General features: G+C 35.8%; 4 protein-coding genes across 6 annotated transcripts in view; 2 read left to right on the top strand and 2 right to left on the bottom strand.

The window, feature by feature from the left end:
* The window catches only part of rnf214 (ring finger protein 214), a 9,498-nt gene extending 8,209 nt beyond the window's left edge, over nucleotides 1-1,289 (top strand). Inside the window, exons 15-16 of the mRNA XM_065266987.2 lie at nucleotides 466-558; nucleotides 642-1,289. Coding sequence (XP_065123059.1) covers nucleotides 466-558; nucleotides 642-704 — 156 coding nt within the window. The 3' untranslated portion in view covers nucleotides 705-1,289. The remainder of the gene's footprint in view (nucleotides 1-465; nucleotides 559-641) is intronic.
* A 301-nt stretch (nucleotides 1,290-1,590) lies between these two features.
* On the bottom strand, nucleotides 1,591-3,664 carry apoa1a (apolipoprotein A-Ia). 2 transcript variants are annotated; one of them, XM_065267000.2, is made up of 4 exons: nucleotides 3,409-3,664; nucleotides 3,251-3,302; nucleotides 2,635-2,779; nucleotides 1,591-2,387 (listed from the first exon to the last, which is right to left on the bottom strand). In XM_065267000.2, the coding sequence occupies exons 1-4, from the start codon at nucleotides 3,661-3,663 to the stop codon at nucleotides 1,781-1,783; spliced, it is 1,059 nt and encodes a 352-aa protein (XP_065123072.1). In that variant the 5' UTR covers nucleotide 3,664; the 3' UTR covers nucleotides 1,591-1,780. The 2 variants fall into 2 exon arrangements, with proteins under 2 accessions (XP_065123072.1, XP_073670945.1); XM_073814844.1 differs by lacking the exon at nucleotides 3,409-3,664 and adding an exon at nucleotides 3,384-3,407.
* Nucleotides 3,665-7,199: 3,535 nt separating this feature from the next.
* pafah1b2 (platelet-activating factor acetylhydrolase 1b, catalytic subunit 2) lies at nucleotides 7,200-12,154 on the bottom strand. 2 transcript variants are annotated; one of them, XM_065267084.2, is made up of 6 exons: nucleotides 11,827-12,154; nucleotides 11,262-11,340; nucleotides 11,048-11,137; nucleotides 10,839-10,955; nucleotides 8,777-8,899; nucleotides 7,200-8,642 (listed from the first exon to the last, which is right to left on the bottom strand). In XM_065267084.2, the coding sequence occupies exons 2-6, from the start codon at nucleotides 11,337-11,339 to the stop codon at nucleotides 8,364-8,366; spliced, it is 687 nt and encodes a 228-aa protein (XP_065123156.1). In that variant the 5' UTR covers nucleotide 11,340; nucleotides 11,827-12,154; the 3' UTR covers nucleotides 7,200-8,363. The 2 variants fall into 2 exon arrangements, with proteins under 2 accessions (XP_065123156.1, XP_065123155.1); XM_065267083.2 differs by having other exon boundaries at nucleotides 11,785-12,153.
* Nucleotides 12,155-12,851: 697 nt separating this feature from the next.
* mpzl2b (myelin protein zero-like 2b) lies at nucleotides 12,852-21,205 on the top strand. The gene is made up of 4 exons (XM_065266754.2): nucleotides 12,852-13,073; nucleotides 16,146-16,315; nucleotides 16,420-16,630; nucleotides 19,371-21,205. The coding sequence occupies exons 1-4, from the start codon at nucleotides 12,977-12,979 to the stop codon at nucleotides 19,532-19,534; spliced, it is 642 nt and encodes a 213-aa protein (XP_065122826.1). The 5' UTR covers nucleotides 12,852-12,976; the 3' UTR covers nucleotides 19,535-21,205.
* Nucleotides 21,206-22,150: the final 945 nt, after the last annotated feature.

Here is a 22,150-nt window from a genome sequence, read left to right on the forward strand (position 1 = left end):
GGCAGTGCGTAATATCACTACGCCTGCTGCAGCCATGTTACAGCAGCAAAGTCCTTGATTATTACGCCAGAATGAGAGTATAGTTCCTACCCATATCTGCCTAGAAAATCACAACTTTTAATTTTTAGTCTTAGTACACAATGTAACTACAGAAGAGTTAAGTTTTAAATAGGAACAGTATCAGAACTCTTTGGTTATTTTTGAGCGTGATGCTAATGGTCTAATCAGATTCAATGGATTGTGCTAAGTTATGCTAAAAGTGGTAGTCCCAGACCCGGAGATCAGCTTCCAATGGATTCCAAAACGGTAAAAATCAAATGTTTAACTCTTAGGGCAGCTGGAAAGTAAGCATATAAAAAAAAGTGGAATGTCCCTTTAATGTGGATTAAGTTATGCTTAAATATAGGCTTGTTTCAAATGTACAACAGGTATTATTATGAAACATTCGTTATCTTTCTCTTTCAGTCCTCTGCCCGAAGATTTTGTTTAATGTGCCAAAACCAAGTGGAAGCTGGAACCCAGTACAACACGAACTGTTCTCACACAATGCATAAAGACGTAAGTGCGTCACATTCATTTAGGGCAAACAGTTGCTTTTTCTGTGTGTGCTAACTGTGTTGCTGTCATTTTATTTCCTTTAGTGTGTCAGTGTTTGGCTCAAGACCAGTAAGAACAATTCTTGTCCATTCTGCCCATCCAAATGAGGACCCACTTAAAAAAGAAGAGTTACACTAACACTTAAAGTAATTGCATGAAATTAAGTTGAAACAAGTGTATTAATAGTTAGTATATTACAATAGCTATCTGTTTAATGATGGAAAACCTTTCAATACGACTTGTACTTTTTATTAAGTATTTATTTACTGTCATTTCAAAGACTTTTGAACATAATCGGAAGTATATAACTTATTAAATATGCTTCCTGAAGGACATTTACATGTTTTCAACCTTATAAAATAAAATGTTTACTTCAAAATTTAAAAGTCTTCCATATTATATTTTCTCAGTTTTTCAAGGATCAATGCATTTATGTAAATGTAAAGGTCATTTTTATGATCTCTCTTGACACAAAACACATCTTGAGCTTTTTTGAGGAGCCTGAAGTCATTCGATTAGAATTAGAAATTAGGATTTAATTTCAATTAGGTTTAAGAGATACTCCAGCTGCCTGCTATTGCTCAAGTGGAAGGGGAATTTAACCTAAATACTTGACACTTCAGCTTATACTTTTATACTGTTTTTAATACTACATACACATTTCTTGTATTTTCTGGTTGTATTCTAATAAAGAGACTAAGAAATAATTATATATGATCACTATACAATTACAAAAACAACAAATCTAATGGTAGCATGGTGGCCCAAGACTTTTGCACAGTTATATATATATATATATATATATATATATATATATATATATATATATATATATATATATATATATATATATATAATTGATATATTTATAGCCCATAAAAAGATGTTAATAAATAAATGTAACATTTTGAATTAAAACTAGCATTAAATTGTGATGACATGAGTTGTTTCAAAGCAGCTGACTGACTAAAGACACCGACTCAAAGATTGTGATCTTTTTTGTTGACTATTTGTTTGCTTTACATCACATCAAGGATTTTATTTAACATGAGCATTTCAAACACAAAACACACATGCCTTGCATCTACATACACAGATAACATACTCAAAAAAAATTTTTTTGGTGGTGTTGCTTGCGAGTATCTATGTGCAGAGTCCTTGCTGATTTCTTATGCCGATTTTTTTACATTTGTTCCTGGATGGCTTTGGCAATGGTCTCATACCAAACGGCAAACTTGGCCTTAAATTCCTCCACGTAAGGCTCCGCACGGGTCTGCAAGTCCTGGGTGTGTGGGTTAAGCTTCTCCTTGGCCTCCTCAACAGCCTTCACAAGCTGTTCCTTGTATTCCTCCGCATATGGGGCAGCCATGGTCCTCAGCTCCTCCAGGCGCTCGGTCAACTTGGTGCGTACGGCCTCCACCATGGGCATCAGTTTAGACTTGGTCTCCTCAACATTGGTCTCAATCTTCTGTGTCAAGTCATCCATCATGGGCTGCAGCTTGGCACGCAGCTTCTCGCTGTTTTCACGATTCAGGGCCACGTACTCTTGAATGACGGGCTCCAGCTTCTGACGGTACTCATCCATGTGCTTCTCCAGCACGGCGTGCAGCTCAACGCGGTGGGGCTCCAGTCTGGTACGGAGTTCTTCAATATCGGTCATGACGCGCTCACGCAGCTGCTTGGTGGTCTCCAAGAACTGGTTGGAGAAGGTCTCTGTGTATGGGGTCAGAGACTGTGAGGTGGACTGGGCATATTCCTGTAGTTTGGCGAGGCTCTCTGAAACTTTCACCCTAGGGAGAAACCAGAATATGGTCAATTTAAACTCAAACATGTAGCTGCTGTTAAAGCTGGAGAACACACTATGAAGTTATTATTATGAAGAGATATGCAAAATTTATAGAAATATGCAGAATATGACTGAGGTAGCAGAATTGAAGAGGTGCATCAAGGGAATATTTTACAAATAGTTTTTGAGTAAATATTAGAAAAATTGAGAAGCAGATGTTCTTAGATGTTATGATGAGTAGGTTCTCTTACTTGTATTGCTCATAGTCGGTACCTTCCAAGTTTTCAAGAGCTTTTTGGGCCTGCTCCCTAACCTGGGTCAGATACACCAAGGCTGCTGACTGGTAGTGCTCCAGCTGGGAGGGAGCATCAGCCTGCCAGAAACTGGCCTGGGAACCTGAGAAGACCCACAAGAAAAACCTTCAGAAAACTCAGGGAGAATAGTAAGGACATCAAACCCTATAAAACTATATAAACACTCCGTAATAAGGTTCTTAAAGGGTTCTTCAATGCCATATACAGAATTACTTTTGGTTTTCCAAAGAACCTTTAAAGTCAAAGTTTGTCAAAATAACCATTTCTTTCTTTCCTAATATTCTTTCAAACATTTTTTCTACTATAAAAATCTTTTTGTTAGAAAAAAAAGCTACTGTGAATGTTGAAGGTGCTTTTTGGAAGAATACACCCCAACAAAGACCATTTTTGGAAACTTAGAAATATACATGGTTGAATTTTCAAAAGCATTAACATGCATTAACATTAAATGGAATCTTTAAAAAATAAAAACATTTCTTTTAACAATTTATTTAATTATTAAAACACATTACTAAAGAAAACTGATTTGTGGTAACAAAGTAAAGTTACTCACCCAAAGCCAGGAGAAGAGTTAGTGCAAGAGCCACAAATTTCATGGTTAAGCCCTGAAAGATAAAACATTGTCAAAGGATTGTTTGATAGTTTTAAATCTTCACTCCCTTTCCCTGCGTTCCCCCTCTCCTTACTCTTCCTGCTGGTTTGAGCTCTTACCTGAGTAGTGCTGCTCCGAATAATCGAGGTTGAACAGCAGAGGTAAAGGGCTTTTATAGGGCAGATACCGTGTGTGTGGAACTGGAACCCTGTCCTCGTACATATCAGAGGTTCAAAGGGTAAGTGCAATAAGGATTCAGATCTTACAGGATAAAACCCAAACAAAGTGCATGACGCATCGATGTGTTGACATGCACTTGTATGCACTGTTTTTTGGTTTGACATTTGTATTTTTTGATAATCTAACAGAGCCATGTCGAATAGTCAGTGATATTGTTACTGTCAGAAATCTTTTAATATTTAAAGATATTATTCATTCATGTGATTTTAGAAGTTATACTGATCTGTTTATTTGGGAGCCATATTATCGGAATTCTAGGTGTCTACATATACGTAGTATGTTGTGTTTTGAGCAAAGCTTTAAAAAGAAAACACAATAAGGTTCCTTTGTTGTATTTGTGAAATTACTTTGAATTAACTTCTGTGATATATAATTCATTGTATTGGCACACTAGTGGGAGATTTGGTGGCAAGCTTGTCAGTTCTGAGACACAAAACATTCACTTTAACAATGGAAATTTTATATTGAAAATTCACATATTCTGAATACAAGTGATCAGAACTAAAGCAATACATAACAAAAATATTTAAGCGTATGTCATGTATTTATAAGGTATTAGGTAATGTTTTTTAAGACACATGATTACATCTCACTGTTAAAAACATGATGAGTAAATGCATGATGAAAGCATGACAGGACTGTGAGGTTATCTCAAAACATTCAGCGACGTGTAGCAAACCTTGATCTCCACCTCTTTATTCTGCTGCTCCAAATCCCATCTTATCAACTGCCAACCAAACAAAGGCCTCAGGGTTCATTGATCAATAATTTATCTCATGTCTCTTGATTTACTCAACAGTTCACACCGTCAAGTAAAATTTTCTGTGGTTTGTCTTGATTTAGTGGCTATATTATGACAAAACAGTTGCGTTTATACAGTCACCTGTGTCTAAGCAACATCATACTTATTATTTTATTAATCATCTGTAGTTAAAGGACAAGGTCTAGGTGGTTTACGCATGTATCAGCAGGGCTCTATGAGCACACGTCATCATCAGCAGTTAAGTATGCTACACTATCATCCCTTCACAGTGCGTTCGGCCTACAGTATATGGAGCCCTGTCATATCAGATGCTATAAAAATTTACGATAACACATCGAGCACTTTCTTGCATCGCAACACACTGCAATATGATTTCCAAAGTTAATCCATAATGCAGAATCTTGATATCTCTTGACCTGAACATATCTTGGTCAACAATTCATTATAAAATCTATAAATGATTTAAGAATTAATGGAAAAGTGTGACTAAAGTTCAAATCATTCTTTCACAAGGATACTCTGCCGCACAGTACTAAAGGATTTGGATGAAATATTATGATTTTTAGGTTGTAGGAAGTATGTGAACAGAGATTGCACAATCCTGCAGCAAATGTTCTCTTCAGGATAAGACTTGAGCATGCTAGCTACAGAAAGGGTACATTGTAAAAAAAAAATGTTTTGCCAGTTGCCAGTAACTTACTGTAGAAGATAAAGACTAAACATATTTCAGGTTAATTTAACTTTAAACAAATTGTTGCCAGTAAATAACATAAATGTAAAATCTACAGTAAGTTACTGGCAGCTAGTTGCAGTAATACCCAGTAATACTGTAATTTCTACAGAAATGTTTTAAAGTGTAGAGTATCTATGTTTTTGTAATTTGATTTACTGGAATGATTCTATTACCCATAAATTAATTGATATCCTTCATTATAAAGTATCTGTACAAATCTGCCACGTTTTATGTCAACATATACTAAGTGTTTGTTACTTTATGTAGTGCTTTGCAGGAAATAAAACTCAAAGCCGTTTAAGGCTTAAGCTTCAATGTACCCTATGGATCTCCTTATTTCCTCACTCCCAATAGTTTTGTTTTTTGGTCCTCTAACATTTAAAGGCTTTTAGACAGTTAACTATTAAGATTTAAAACTGAAAAATGTGTGTAGTCTTTATGAAGCCCATGCAGCATTTTTATATCAAGTAGATTCTGTACTGCATGCCGTTTAGAAACAATCAGCAAATCTTATAACTCTTATCAGGGTTTTTTGAGATATGGGCAATGTGTTGCAGCAGGAATTGGGCTAAACTCTGCACACTGGTAATTCTACACCGTAAAACCTAACAGTTAACTTAACTCAAACCATTTAAGTAAACCGATTGTATTAGACCATTTAAGTTTTAAAACAAATAATTTTAAGTACTGTGAACTTGAGTCATATGCAATTATGCTCTTATATTTAAGTAGTGTGAACTTAAATATAAGTGCATAACTGCATATGACTCAATTTGTTTAAGTTCACAGTACTCAAATCTATGTGTTTTAAAACTAATGCAAACGGTTTACTTAAATGGTTTGAGTTGAGTTAACTTTTAGGTTTTACAGTGTGTAGGGAAGTGCTTCACCATGTAGGCCTACATTCATTTTAAAATGATTTAAAATATACACAAAACAAGCAGGACAACAATAGAGGACAACAGTAATTATTAAAAAACAAAATAAAAATGTCAGAATAAGAAAATAAAGGAATAAATGAAATGGTGAGCCCATGTTATGACATATTTATAACACTAATATCCTATTCTATAACCAAAATCTTGACAAAATGTATATCGTTGGAAAGCTCTAACAATGTAGTTTTCATATTTTTTTTTCACCATTTTAAGAAAAGAGCCCACTTGTTATTACATATTTATAACACAACTATCCTATAAAAAAATCTTGACAACCTATATATCATTGGAAAGCTGTAAGAATGTAGTTTTCATATTTTAAAAGCTTTATGGAGTAATAATATTGCAGGGACAGTCATTTATTAATTTGTGGCAATGGTATGCAGCAAACTAATGACACCCAGTGGTCTTTTTTGGTAAACCACTTTTTTGTGATTTTAATTAGAAAATTGAATTAAACCAGTTATAACTTATGGCTTTATTTATTTTTTAATTTAGGGCATGAAACATTTTCATATATTTCTTTTTTCGTATTTTATTTATTTATACGTATATATATATATATATATATATATATATATATATATATATATATATATATATAAAGTTATAAATGATATCAGGTTGATATCCACTGCTCTTGGAGTGAATATTTCTATTATGATGTCAATGCTGAAATTTTCTACAATAGTATTTTTTTTACATTGTTTAGCACTACAGAAAATTCTCAAGAAATTTTTACCACAAATACCAAAAAGGATTGTTTTTGTCTGTATTACATCTGTATTCTTTTGGTTACAGACTTAGAAGTGTGAACTCCTTTCATTTAATGTATGGACAAATGTTCAGCTTGTCATAGGGCACAAAGATGTCAGGTTTATGGTTTGTTACTTAGGTTAATAATTGAAATCAGTACTCACAAACACACTATGGTATTCTAGTCTCCCTCTACTGGTTAAATGAGCTTGTAACTCAAAGTTTGTCAAGCACTCTGTCTGCCTTCACAACACTCAAATGAGCTCTGCATTAACACCTTCAGTCCTTACACCTTCAGTCACTGCAGCCATTCTAATGATTATGAATAATGCATAAAAGTGTACAAATACAGCAAGATTAAAGTTCTTAATATTAAAAATGTTAGACAACCAAAACTTGCTCAATTTACAGAATATCAAGCCCTAGCATTACTTTATTGCATCCCATATTGACAGCATGTGAAAGAAAATCCATACACAGGTAGGATCCCTGATGTTTTATTGGAATGCTTGGATCTGAAGCATGTGGGAGTTATGCCATAGTAATGGTGTACGCTTTGCTGGCAATACAAATGTTTTTACATGGTTGCTCTCTTACACACAAAAACATTAACATAAAGCTACTGTACATAAGCACTTGCACAGAGTACATTAATACTAACAATTTATATATATATATGTATATATGTATATATTTACAAAGTCACTCACTCAGAATTTAATTTATCAGTGCTTTCCCATAGAATCATATGTGTAAACATACACACATCAACTCTCCGCATAATACTTTTAAGAGCGCGTGGACACCTATACAATAACATGGATGCAGAGCAAGTGAGATAAATATTAACACTGAAAACTTCAAACTGCATGTGTGCATAAGATGCTTAAGAGGAGATTTGCAGTCAAACACGCACGCACACACACAAGCACACACACACACACACAAGCACACAAGCACACACACACACACACGCACACGCACACGCACACGCACACGCACACACACACACACACACACGCACACGCACACACACACACGCACGCATTCTCACACAGACACAGTTAGATCTCTCTTGTCTGGCTCTATATTTTATATTTTCTTTAGATTGAAAAACTGCAAAGAAAAAAGACTAGAATATAAATAAGTGAAGGAGAAGGTACTAGATGTCTCCATGTCAGCATATACTTGAACTAAAACTGGAAGCAAGGATTTCAAAGGCATGATTCTTCTTGTATGAATAGGTTATTGTCAGCATAACATCACAGTGAGGGTGACTGACTGTGTGTATGAAGGCACAGAGAAGCTGCAGAGTAAGTGCTACTACCGAAGGTTGTTCAGACGGTGACAGTGAGACATTAAAGATTCCGGTCCCTCCGCACAGCAACACACCTACAAAAGCCATTATCTTGTAGACACATACATTTCTTATCTATTTTTCTCCTAATGTTGTATTTTAGATACATATAGACATTCACTATAAGTCATATAAAAGTGAACTCTGCCCTATTTGTTTTGCTGTAATTCAATCTCTGTTGTTTTCACTGTACTTGATCCTACTCAAAAGTATTTTAATCTTTTGCTGAATATCCAACAATTGTAAACCCCACCTCTACAGTGATTGACCAATTCCGTGCCCACTTTTTAGACCAGCGAGCCTCGCCTCTCTTGAGGCGTTTCCTCCAAAAGCTGAAGAAGCAGGTCATGGAGAGAAGATGCTATGGTCCTGTACGCACAGGCGGTCAGATGTAGAAAGTCGAACATGTCCCGAGAGGAAACCGTTCCATCGGAGTGAACAAAACTACCTCCCACATCAAGGAGCTGAACAGGGCCGAGTTGAGGAAGGGTTGCACGAAGTAAATTATTCACTGCTGCATTTTTTTCTCTTAAGGGGTTAGGAAACTCCCCCCTTGGTAACAGACCCTAAATGACAGGAATTGGAACCAATAAGCTTTAAGCAGATCTTTGACTGTTGATAAATACATGCAAACACATTAGTTAGAACAAGACCTTCTCATTAGGTGTAATACATACACAGGGCAATTTTGGTAACTTACCAAAACAATAATTTTGGACTTAGGGAGGCGAGACAGAAGTAGCTGGACAATAGCCAATATTCCTTCTGCAACCTGTTCTGCTGTGTGCTCGTGATTATTGGTTCCTACCCACAAAACAACCACCTGAGGAAAAATGAGGACACAGTTACAGCCTGTGGTGTCACTAAATGGCATTTATGTATTAATCGAAAGAACAATAACAATATTTCATACTAATAATAAGCAATAAGTTTAAATATGCCAGAATGCTCAACCGTCAGCAACAGAACTTCAAGTCCATGTAAAGTAATATTAAATATGTGTTCTTTTTTCATGGAAATTTTTTTTTATTAGCAGCCGAAAACTAGGGTGGATTAACTCTTTCGCCGCCATTGACGAGATATCTCGTCAATCAAGAGAAAACGCTTCCCTGCCAATGACGAGATTTTCTGTCTTTCCGCAATACCGCTATTATCCACCAGGTGGAGCCCTTCTGCAACTTTTTAAACCCGGAAGTATTGCCCTATGACAAGCGGCTGCATGTCCGTGTCTTATTTAAAGATCGCTCTGAATGGGATCTCTATGAAAAGTCTGTCACAAAAATGGAATTATCTCTGCTTTTGCTCAAAATGTGGTGTTTTTGCAGAAACCTACCCATATTCAAAAGCTGATTACAAAAGGATTAAACATTTTTTTTTTTTTTTTTTTTTTGAAAGCAGAGGGTCTGTTCTTTCATTTGGTATATTGTATATTTATATATTTAAAGAAGAACATTTTCTGGAAAGCATTAAACTTTGGTGAAAACCATGAAAAATGCTGGCGCTGGCTGGCAACTTTTTTTAAAAACGCTGGCGGTGAAAGAGTTAAATGGTGAAAGAAAATAGCGTTTCACTAAATGCGCTTCCTGATGCGCGCGACTTTAACCTGGTGAAATTTTTATTTCACAACAAAAGACAAACGTGATGTGTATGTATTTCACTGTCACTGGAGACTAAAAGAAACTAACGCAGACGCACAACACAGTGACATGGCTAAACTCCACCAGTTTAGTGGAAACGCCATACATGGTAATGTAGCGGAGATTTGTGTATTAACATAAAACAATGTTATAAATTTGTATCTTAGGCTATAAATTACTGTAAAACTTTTGTTATTATTATTTCACGTGTACAAAAACCTGCAATTTTTACTTATTATTTTGTTTAATCATTCACCTGATATGTGACGTCACACAACCGCTGGTGGCACTTCACCACTGCGGTGGCATTGCACCACCGCGGTGGTGCGGTGGTCATGACAACCGTCCCACCCCTACAATTTTGTCTAGGACTAGAAAAAGCCCTGTCCGGGAAACCACCCCATAGGGATTTAAAAAGTGAGGAAGGAAAGTGTGCATCTTCTTTATACGAGTTGAAAAAATAAGTAGGCTATAATAATGTATAATATTATATACATAATAATAACATAGATCATGTATAATAATATTTAATACAAAAAATACTAAAATATAAAATATAATCATGTACATTTTATATATCAGCATTATTATACACATTATAATTATAGCCTAGTATTTGATTATAGCGTACGTGATTATTGCGTATGAGTGGTTTTAGGTTTTCTTGGATTTTTCCTTACAATTAGAAGACATTTTGATACTAAAGTTTTTGTTAAAACACAATTTGTTCATCAAAACATCCGTACGCACACCTCACGAACAAATGTGTGCGTTCGCATGCTTAGTTAATGAGACCCATTGTTCTGAAATGACTTTACACAGACTTTAAACTATCCAGTACAACAAGCCTGAGCTGGTTTTAGACCGATGTAGCTATTACCAGCTTTTCAGTTACTTACTTGTAGTTTGCATGGTATTTTTCTCTAATAGTGAGATGTATTTTTGTCTTTGGAGATCAAAAGCACTTTTTCTGAATTGTCTTATTAATGACATCCAAAATAAACTACTAATTTCAAGTGTCCTTTACTTAACCTCCCTTACTTAGCATATAAAAGTTTAGCATAAAACAAGATTAAGAAACAAACCGATTTCCTTATTAACTTTTTCAGTCTTTCTGTCTCTCACCCTGGGTCTGATGTTTTCCAGTTCTCCATTCTGAAGTCTCCACAGCACATTACTGGTTGTGTCCCCACCGATCCCAAAGTTCAAAGCATGAAGAGGTGAGAACAGTTCCCTCCACACCTGAGATAAGACATAAAACTTTTTTAGTTGTTTGAAACAGCTTTTTAACGCCGTTTCGAAAATAAAACCTGGAGCATCTACCAAACATTTACCTCGTACTGCTGCATAAGCTGAACCATTGAGTCCCCAACAAACAGAACATCAGGCTCTGCATCCTTACACTCCTGCACAAACCGGTTATGCTGCAACAATATAACACAATCCATTACCTTACCAAAATTATTAACAAATGTAAAGCAAGTTTTACAATAAAACAAATACACAATTATACTGCCTTTCATAATGGAGCTAATTGTACACACAAACCTGTGACATCCAGCGTCCATCTCCCTGCACGTCCATCACAGGCGCAGGTTTAGCAGCAGAATTCTCTTCAACACTCATTCTGCAACATTGTGACAGTAACACATAACACAACTGCAATACAACTGTATCATAAATACACAGAAATGGATTTATGTAACGTAATAAAATAGAAACTGATGACTAGAGCTGTAGTTAACCCCAAAAGTACTGTGATACAAAATACGGACACGGCTACAGTCCCGCACAAAGAGCGCTTGTGTTTTGCTTTCATCCCTGAGGATGATAATGGACCCCGGATGAAGACAACACAAAACACAGCAGATGTTGTTCAGTAAAAAAAAACGTTTAATAGATGTCGCGCACATCTTGACTCTTACTGACACGCGCACGGGGTCCTATCAACTTATGGGTAAATGAAAAAGACACAATGAGCCGAGACAAAAGGAAACCACATCCCCATAATGCACACCAGCGGTCCCTATGCACGCTTGTTTCCTGCACGCCTCCTCTCGCCATCACTAACCTGGCTAGTGTTTGCAAATCCCGTCTGCAAGTGGTCAGTCACCTGCTGGTTTGCAGTAGGGCAAGACACCCTTATAATCTTGCACACAGGCTGTAATAGCAGCAGCACCGCAGCCCACTGTCCGGTTATGATGCAGATGAGTGTTTCGGCCGCCGCGCTTCCCGTTAAACCCTCTTTCCTATTTTAACTCCCCGACTACAGCAACACGACGTATTCGATCTACACAGCTATGCGGAATGTTTTAATGATGCGGGCATATAACAAAAGCGATTTCAAAGAAATCACAGCCAAATGTTAGGTTATGTAAAAGCGACAGCATCCAATCATCCACCTCCCCACTTCCCTGCGCAACCGCCCTCGCACTTTCTGGAAGCCTCACTTCCGCCTACAGCCATCATCATCCCTTACTTCCCATTCGCCTCTGTCCCGCCTCGTGAGGGTAAGATACTTGGAAAAAACATTATAAGTATAATAATCATTAATAACCCAGCATAAATGTGCATTGTTACTCTGGCTAGAAGTCTTTAATATTGTAGAGGTTTTCACGATTGCGTTGTCTGTTATAGGAAACTTTAAAAATACTTATGAATTTAAATACAATAATTAACTTTGAGATTAAAGCAAAATGCTTTAGTGGCTAAATTATGGATTGTTTCAATGATCTCATTCTGACATGAAGACTGCAACTTTTTAATTCACCACAGGATGGTAGCAGAGTCAAAACATGTCCCACCTTGATCTTTAGTCTGATCTTTGCACATTTGAGTAGTGTAAAAACAGAGCAAAAACACAAGTGGCAAAGTTCTTTAGTTTCATTCAAAAAATTGCTCTCTCACATTATTTGTCTAAGCAAAAGAGGGAAAACAAACAAATGTGCAGATCCCAAGTGTGAAATGTTTTTTAATGTTCTGTGGATGTTTTCTTTCGGTTCGAGGTTGTCATATTATCAACAATAAACATGCACCGACACGCACTGGATACACAGGAATAAAGCATGAATTCGATGTATTTATGTAAGCTTATGCGCAGGTACTGTCGTACAGGTTTTTGTTGACGCCCAAACTCCTCCTTCCTGAACTGTGCAAATTGTATGGGATTCTTCAGCATGGCCGCTGTGCCCACGATTTCCGAAGTCCGACTAATACTTAAATATTAAACTTGAATACAGTTAACAGCTAGAAACAGACTTAATATGATTTGCATTAGCACTGATCGCTCCTCTAGTTTTTTTCTTATGAGTCGCGTATGGATTTACCTGGTTTCTGCGCTATGCGCGCTTCTCTCGCCTGGTAAGTTTTTGCCACTTCCTGGATCCACCTTTATAGTTTCGGCAAAAATATAATATAGTGCTTCTGTTATGTGTGTTCTCCATGACATTTCATTTAGAGAAGTATGAATCTTTTCCCAGTGTGACTTTTGTCGTCAAATTATGTTTAGAAACAGTGAACAGATCTTTCACAAAAATCTTTATATACTTTTATATTTAATGCATACCCGATATGCACTGTCCTGCCGTAGATAATTAATGATAAAATAAGATTATGAGAGCTTAAAGTTGATCCCCAGGGGACTAAAGCAGGCACTACAGCAGCTTGAACAGGATAGCAGGTGCAGGAAAACAGATAAAAAAATAAGTGGAATAATCTAGATAGAAACAACTGGAATAAATACAGCAACAAATACAATATAAAATGTGATACACAAAATCCTACTCTATTTATACACACAAAAAACTAAATAGCACTAAAAGCTCGTAATCATAGGGGAATCATTTTAAGTGCTAAAAGCACCTATAAAGCACCTATGAAGAACCATCCAGGGGTGATATAGCACCAATATAGCATCTGATATGGTGATAGCACAATATTGTTCTACACAGGTGCTATATGGCACTTAAAATTACGAGCCAGTAAACTACTTTTAGTGCTATTTAGCACCGTTTGTTTTTATAGTGTATGTATTTTAATATATTTAGATAATTTGCTAACACATTATTGCCAATGTAAAGGGTTTATATGGAGTAATGTTGTTCATAACTATTCAGTGTTATGGATAAGTTGAAATTTATTATGATGTTGCAAAAATGTTACATTCAGAAACAATACAGAATATACAGTATGGACTGAGGATAAAATAAATATGATTGTTATATATAATAGTAACATTATGAATTATTTTTATATTTCTAATACAGAGAAACACATACACACAAACACACATTCACTTTGAATTGTATATTTTTTATGTAAATTGCATCTGCTCTTTAACATAGGGGAGGGTTCATTGTGAGTTAGCATGTTTTGGAATAAGGGTATGTGTGTGTACAGGTTTTTATACACTATGGGGTCCAAATGAAAGTAAAAGTCTACATTGTGGGGACTGCCGGATGATTCCCACAATTCAAATTTTTTAAACAAATTTTATTAGAAAGTGTAAAAATGTTAATGTTATGTAAATTAAAATTTGTGCAGTATAAAAACCTGTGCGTGTGTGCGTGTGTGTACAATTATCACGTTGTAAATTTGTCATCTTGTGGGGACATTTTGAGGTTATAAATCAAACAGATGATTTTGTTGAAAATGTAAAGTAGCAGAAAGTTTTCTGTGATGGTTGGTGTTAGGGTTTGGGTTAGGATAAGGGAATAGAATAGAATATACAGTTTGTACAGTATAAAAACCATTAAGTCAATGGTAACCAGAATGTGTGTGTGTGTGTGTGTGTGTGTGTGTGTGTGTGTGTGTGTGTGTGTGTGTGTGTGAGAGAGAGAGAGAGAGAGAGAGAGAGAGAGAGAGAGAGAGAGAGAGAGAGAGAGAGAGAGAGAGAGAGAGAGAGAGAGAGAGAGAGAGAGAGAGAGAGAGAGAGAGAGAGAGAGAGAGAGAGAGAGAGAGAGAGAGAGAGACAAACCTGATTTATTTTTAACAAGTGGTTTCTAGTTTGTAGCTTCTCTAGTTCAATAGTCAGTATATTATCCTATCATTTCAATCTTGCGTGACAAAGGAAATGGAACACAGTATCTACTGAGCCACAGTGTTGAAGCCTTTAACATTTGACAGGTCTTTACAAGACCAACACGCATGACCAGTAGGAACAGGAATAAAATACAACAAGAAGTACAGATTGTTTGTCTGTCTAATCCTATACCCATAAATAGGCAATGTCTAGTTCTTAAAATACAAGAACTAGCGAGCTTCAGAACTAGGTTTAATGATGTTTGATAGCACTTTAGTTAAGTTTTTTTTACTTTTTGAAGCCCACAGAAAGATTACAATTTAGTGCCAGTCAGGTTTAGACTTTGAGAATTTAAAGCAGTCAGCAATAGGGATGGGACGGTAAGAACATTTCATATCATGATTATAGTGACCAAAGTTATCCCAGTTATCAACAGTGTTGGGGGGTAACGCATTACAAGTAACGTGCCTTATGAAATAATATTACTTTTTTAAAGTAATGAGTAAGGTAACGCATTACTTTTTAAATGTACACATTAATATTTGAGTTACTTTTTAAAATAGTAATGCGAGTTACTTTTCAGTTTAATTAATTCAATTTAAAAATAAATAACATACTGAATTAAACTAAACATATTAACGTAGAATTACGCACTCTGTGTGCCTGAGCGGGAACAGTTTGAGTCAGAAACGGAGATGGCAGGCCAGTGCTTGACATTTTTGCGATCATAAAAAACACCTGCAAGGCCTGAAAGAGATCAAGCCTCAGCCAAGTAAGAAAAAGTATTGCAAAAGTAACTTAAACAAACGTAAGCATTACTTTCCATGAAAAGTAACAAAGTAACGCAATTAGTTACTTTTTTAGGGAGTAACTTATTATTGCAATGCATTACTTTTAAAAGTAACTTTCCCCATCACTGGTTATCAATATTATCATGGTTTTGTTAAAATGAGATGTAAATGTTCAAAAAGAACTGATACACACTCTGAAAACATTTGAACAAGTAATATTTTTTGAAAATCACAATTTAATATTTAATGTCCCTGAAATGATTTCTGTGGTAAAAATAAATAAATAAATCTGTCTAATAAGTTTACAGTGAATGAATACAATACATTATCCCTTAAATGCCTTCTTGTGCAAAAAATGTGTGCATGTCAAACTGATTCTGGCTGGACAGGATTTACAGCGAGTTTTCAAAATCACGGTAATCAAACACGGATATAATGATATTTAAATTTTAAACGATAATACTAACCATCAGGACATTTTATCGTGGTTAATCGTGAAACCGGTAATCATCCCATCCCTAGTCAGCACAACATTACGTAGACTTCACTCAATCTGCTACTGAAATTAACTGCATGTGTCAGCCGTATTTATCTTAATAATGTGAAATCCATGGTTACCAGGTATTTATCAGGCGGAGGGAATGGAGGTGTTTACATCCTCAGAGTTGGAGGCAATCAATGGAACAAATGTACTGCTGAAATGTACATTTAAATCTACCTATCCTCTATCTGAAGACAAAATTACAGTATCCTGGAGCTTCAGGCCAGTTGGACAGACAGCAGAAGAATCGGTGAGTCAGTGCTGTGAGTTAATGTAACTGAGTGAAGAAATTTATTTATTATTGGGTAAAATATTAGGTCTGTTCTAACCTTATCTTTTGATTTGTTTTCACAGTTTTTTCATTACCAGCAAAAATCATTTCCCCCAACCAGTGGCCTGTTTAAGGATCATGCTGTATGGTCTGGTAATGTAGTAAAGGGTGATGGCTCCATTACATTGCAGAATGTGCAGTTCACATTTAACGGAACCTTCAGCTGTCAGGTCCGAAATCCACCCGACATCCAGGGCATTGCAGGCGAGATCAGTCTGAAAGTAGTCAGTAAAGGTGAGCCTGGATGCTATGACATGCATGCTTAGTTAAAGGGACACAATAGCATCCAGCTGCAGACCCGCAGACTCACCTCCGACTAGACACCACCAGTGGCTGGACACCAGTGGATAGACAGCCTACGTCATTTCTGTTTCGCCGCTAATTTCCGTTTTCACCGCTGGATGAACAGCATATTTTTTTATATTTTCACCTCTGGATAGACAGCATATTTATTTTATATTTTCACCTATGGATAGACAGCATATTTATTTTCGGTTTTCACCAGTGGATAGACAGCATATTTATTTTCGGTTTTCACCAGTGGATAGACATTCTTTGCAGGCTTAATTGCACACGTCTTTTCCGTATTGTCATTTTACTTTAATGACTTAAAATATATAATATAAAATCGGTGTGCAAATTGAAATATGATCTTTATCATATCTCTTTACATAAAACAATTCTCAATAATATGCTTAATATTATAACATCAATAATTCATGCAAACTGCATTCACACCTTGAAAATATATATTTTTCAGATAATTTCACTATTTTTTTGTGACTTAAATTCAGTCTAGATCAATGGACTATAACGTTTTGTCATTAAAACAGACTTGTACATGTTAATTGACCACAGGTTTTTAAAATATACGTAACCCAGATTCACATGATCAGACAATTTACCAAACAATCCAGATCAAATTCACTTCGTGGTTTTGCAATATTTATTGGAAATTACACACATCTTAGTAAAATTAGAAAAATCTGCCCATCAGAATGAAGATGCAACAGTCAGGCACGTAAGGTTGTGGGGGAAGTCCCGATTTCAAGAGAAAATAAAACATGAACAGTTCCAAATAAACTATTGCACACTGTGCACACCACACCTCATTCCTGCCCCCTTAAACTGTCTAGCTAGTTTGTGCATTTGAATTCTGACATGACCGATAATTCATCGACAGTTTATTATTTTTTCTTACCGCTGACATGTGCATGGCGCGTCAGATTTGAAAAGTGAATGACGATACGGAAATGACGTCAGCTGTCCATCCACTGGTGTCCATCCACTGGTGTCCAGCCACTGGTGTCTAGCAAGAAGTGAGTCTGCGGGGGCTGCAGCTGGATGCCTCTCAAGGGACATGGGATAGCTGTTTATTTACTCACCTTTAGGCCATCCGATATGTTAGTGGCATTTTTTCTTCAGTAGAACAACAAAGAAGATATTTTGCCAAACATGAGCACGATCTTCTTTCAGTGCCACCTATGGAGCGGGAGGGTAAAGTGCATTTAATAGATATACATTTACATTTATGAATTTGGCAGACGCTTAGAGTGCATTACAAGGTATATATTTTTATCAGTATGTGTGTTTCCTGGGTTCAAACCCATGATCTTTTGCATTACTAATGCTCTACCACTGAGCTATACAGGAGCACAGGAAGGATATCACCAATATGTCACCAGGAGTCCGTGGAGATTACTTTTTGTATTGGATATATCTGCTTTTTAAATAGTCAAAGTGGTGGAAACCGTTGACTTGAATTATATAAATCACTGTGGAAATATCTTCTTTATGGAAAAATGGCACCAACCTATTGCATGGCTTTTGGGTGAGTAACTAAACAGCACATTTTCATTTTTGGGTGAACTATCCCTTTAGTTTAAAATGATAGTTCACCAAAAAATAAAAACAGTGTCACCCCGTGGAACTCAACAGAGGATACATTATGACATGTCTCCTTTGTAACGGGCACTGGGGCTGTTAAATCCAGATAATTACAAAAAATTAAACAGTCTGGACATTCTGAAATACATCTTTGGCTTTTGCAGAAAAATAATTTTGGCAGAAAGAAAACAAAATGAGTTTAAACAAAATGAGGTTGAGTAAATCATGATAGCCAGTTAATTTTTGAGTGAACTACTCGATTAAAGTTAATGTATGTCAGAATTTACATGATGATTATATGGGACCCTTTACTGTAAGAGCTTGAAATGTTGAGCTTGTGCCAAAGGGTGCTACGGAGTGACAAATATATCATGATTTACTCTGTTCACAATAAAACAAGCCATTTAAAACAAGCCATTTGACATTCTTCATTGCGCTGCAGTGTTGGATCATTCCTTTATAATTCCTTTCTCTGATTATGGACATTTGTGTTTTTAGAATTGTGTCACATTGTTTTCTTTGATACAGTGAAGGTTGTAGGAGATTGGGTCAATGGTTTTTCTTTAGCTCAGTTGATGAGATACTCATGTCCTATAGCTGCTGATTTAAAGAACCAAGGGTTCATAAAGGGGCAAGTACACCAACGCATTTACACCTGTGGCCAGCGTATGTTTTCAAAAACGCCAGCAGGGGTGTTTTGTCCGCGCTGGGTGCCAGCGCTCTGTGTTTTCTGACTTGAAATGCTCAACTTTTGTTAAACGCTCAGCTCGTCAATGTCACTTTTTACTCAACCGTCCAATCACAGTGGAGGAGGGGTGGGACAGAAACCACAAGCATCATACAATGACTAATAACAGAACAGAAGTATCCTAGCTACCAAAGCACCCAGTAAAAACGGTGTTCTCTCTCTCTCTCTCTCTCTCTCCTCTCTCTCTCTCTCTCTCTCTCTCTCTCTCTCTCTCTCTCTCTCTCTCTCTCTCTCTCTCTCTTTCTCTCTTTTTCTCTCTCTCTCCTCTCTCTCTCTCTCTCTCTCTCTCTCTCTCTGTGCACACACAAATATGCTACTCTTTTTTTTTTCTTCTTACAGTCACCATCTCTGAGATAGCAATTCTGGCTATAGCTGTGGGTGGGTCCATTGGCATTATTCTACTCATCCTTATCATCTATGTCTTTGTGCGGTTATTCAGAAGAAACAAGAATGACATGTCGTTTGAGATGGATGAACACAGATCAAAAAATCAAGTGTTGTAAGAGGAGATGCCTGAATGCTTTTAATGATTGTGTGCTATCAGAGCTGTGTGTCTGGACAACATGAAATTAGATTTTAAGAAATACATGCCCAATATTTTTTGATATCAATTTATATGAATGTTTTTATACAAGTTCTATTATTTTTTAAATGACTGTTTTACATTGTCCATTCATTTTACATTTACAGAGGCTCGTAAGCCTGTATAATTTTTCAACTGAATTAAAGTTTTAGGGGTTTTATATGCTGAATACGTAATCATTGTGAACAATGTAAATATCAAATTAAAGATTTGTGTATTTTTTAAGCAATATCAAATGCTGTGATGTGTTCCATGTAAACCATTAGTGTTCTGCCTGATCCATGCCAGTGGACTGTTACTGTGCATAGCTATGAGTATTTTTTCTCCACTTTTTATTCTGTTTTTTGTTTTGTATTGCATATTTAATTATTTTTACACATTGAGGAAATTCAGAGAAATTGACACATGCTTTGAAAAACAGTTAATTTGTCTGAATTCTCCATACTGGTAAATAGGGCTGCACAATATATATATATATACAGAAATTATTGAAATATCAGAAACATGCATATAACAATATGCATATCAAAATTGCTTGCAATAACTAAATAATTTGAATTGTCCTAAAGGTTATATATAGTACTATGCAAAAGTCTTAGGCTACCATGCTACCATTAGATTTGTTGTTTTTGCAATTGTATAGTGATCATATACAATTATTTCTCAGACTCTTTATTAGAATCCAGAAATTACAGAAAAAAAATGTATGTATGTAGTATTAAAAACAGTATAAAAGTATAAGCTGAAGTGTCAAGTATTTAGGGTAAACTCCTCTTCCACTTGAAAAATAGCAGGCAGCTGCAGGATCTCTTAAACCTAAAAAAATTAAATCCTAATTTCTCATTCTAATTGAATGACTTCAGGACTTCAGTCTCCTCAAAAAAGCTCAAGATGTGTTTCGTGCCAAGAGAGGTCACACTAAATACTGACTGATGATGCCTGAAGGAGTTGTACATATTTCCTGTATTTTCTGTTTGTATCTTAATAAAAAGAGTGAAAAATAAATAAGGATGGACATAAAATTTTGCTAAAACAACAAAGCTGGTGATGGTGGCCTAAGACCTTTGCACAGTACTGTGTATATATAGTCATAGAAAACAGTCTGTCAAACAAGTGTTTGCCTGTGCTCTGATGTGAAAAATGTATGTTTTTAAAATGATTTTCAGTATTTTAATAAGTTTACATTTTAATAAATACAAACTTATAACATTATCATATTGCATTTAGTTTATCTCATCATTTAGCAAGTTATTGAATTTCAAATTTTCCCCAATATTGTGCAGCCCTACTTTTTTATAAGCTTTTGTACATGCTATGTTTGTGTACATGCATTAGTGCATTAGATTTGAACTGTCTACTGTAATCAAGATGATTATCATAAACTTTCACTGCAACTAGAAATGCTTCTAAATGACTAGAAAAAGTATGAGATCATGCTGATTTTGTAAAAAAAAAAAAAAAAAACATTCATTGACCTGCTTAGAGACTTATTTTGTTTGTGATACTCATGTAGCTCATTGGCCCAAAACAACCTTTCCTTTTAGGATGGTGTACTTGTGAATCATGCTGAACTAATAAAAATCGAAACTAATTTTAAAGTGTCTAATTATGAGCATTACAATGTTTTAATAGTCTGGAGTCATAGAGTGTCTTTTTGAAGGCCTCTGAAATCAACCACTGAGAACACAATGGCAAGAAAAGGGTTAACAGGAAATTTCAACAGGAAAACAAATTTGTTATGTAACCTTGAAATTTTGACTCTCATACTCCCACATCTCTGCCATTGTTCATGGCTGTATACCTGCAGCTGTGAGAAAGCTTCTTTGCATAGCAATAAAACAATAACAGATTTCTATGGAAAGATGTCAAATGTTTAATCACTTACCAAACACATTCCATTTAATGAAGTTTATTTAACTAAGTTCGGGAGGAGCATGGGAATCCAACCAATCAGTGCAAAGAGGTGCCTATAAATAGCAGTCCCTCACCTCTGTCCCACAGTAAAATAGACCTTTTGCGAGTCGACGTCACAGTTACGTCACGCGCGCATGTGGTGGCAGAAAAACAGTGGAAATGAATGAGACACGAGTGAAACGAACAATATAACTCACTAGAAAATGTTTTGTTGTGCTGTTGAGTGTCAGAATAGGAATGCCAAAATAGATGACCTTCATTTTTATAGTATATCGTCGTCGAAGACACCATTTGAAGATAAACGTAGGTGTTTATGGTTGCAATAAAAGCCCTCAACCGGACAGACTGGAGTGATGAAATCATCTGAAAATCTTTTAATTATTTGAATAGAAAATAATTAGAGAAGATATCCGGTGTTCTGTCGAAGTCTGATCCCTCTATGTGTTTCTTATAGCGTTTTCATCACGTTACGTTTATAATTTATTTAGAAAGATTAAAGATTTTAACTAGTTCATAATATCAATAATATTACCATTTATTAAAGTTTTCGTATTTTTTTTCATTTTCTATTACTTCTTTTTACCATATATCTTAGCCTATGTCTTCTTCCTGTTTGTTCTAA

The sequence above is a fragment of the Paramisgurnus dabryanus genome, chromosome 5, assembly GCF_030506205.2.
Source record: "Paramisgurnus dabryanus chromosome 5, PD_genome_1.1, whole genome shotgun sequence".
NCBI classification, from domain to species: domain Eukaryota; kingdom Metazoa; phylum Chordata; class Actinopteri; order Cypriniformes; family Cobitidae; genus Paramisgurnus; species Paramisgurnus dabryanus.

Excerpts from the sequence above, each read along its gene's own strand:
- apoa1a (XM_065267000.2), bottom strand. The coding sequence starts at position 3,663 with ATGGCTCTGTTAGATTATCAAAAAATACAAATGTCAAACCAAAAAACA. Across the intron at positions 3,303-3,408 it reads TTCGGAGCAGCACTACTCAG|GGCTTAACCATGAAATTTGT; the intron begins GTAAGAGCTCAA and ends TTTATCTTTCAG. Across the intron at positions 2,388-2,634 it reads ACCGACTATGAGCAATACAA|GGTGAAAGTTTCAGAGAGCC; the intron begins GTAAGAGAACCT and ends GTTTCTCCCTAG.
- mpzl2b (XM_065266754.2), top strand. The coding sequence starts at position 12,977 with ATGATTTGCATTAGCACTGATCGCTCCTCTAGTTTTTTTCTTATGAGT. Across the intron at positions 13,074-16,145 it reads ATGCGCGCTTCTCTCGCCTG|GTATTTATCAGGCGGAGGGA; the intron begins GTAAGTTTTTGC and ends CATGGTTACCAG. Across the intron at positions 16,316-16,419 it reads GACAGACAGCAGAAGAATCG|TTTTTTCATTACCAGCAAAA; the intron begins GTGAGTCAGTGC and ends TTGTTTTCACAG.
- pafah1b2 (XM_065267084.2), bottom strand. The coding sequence starts at position 11,339 with ATGAGTGTTGAAGAGAATTCTGCTGCTAAACCTGCGCCTGTGATGGAC. Across the intron at positions 11,138-11,261 it reads ATGGACGCTGGATGTCACAG|CATAACCGGTTTGTGCAGGA; the intron begins GTTTGTGTGTAC and ends ATATTGTTGCAG. Across the intron at positions 10,956-11,047 it reads AGCTTATGCAGCAGTACGAG|GTGTGGAGGGAACTGTTCTC; the intron begins GTAAATGTTTGG and ends GTCTTATCTCAG.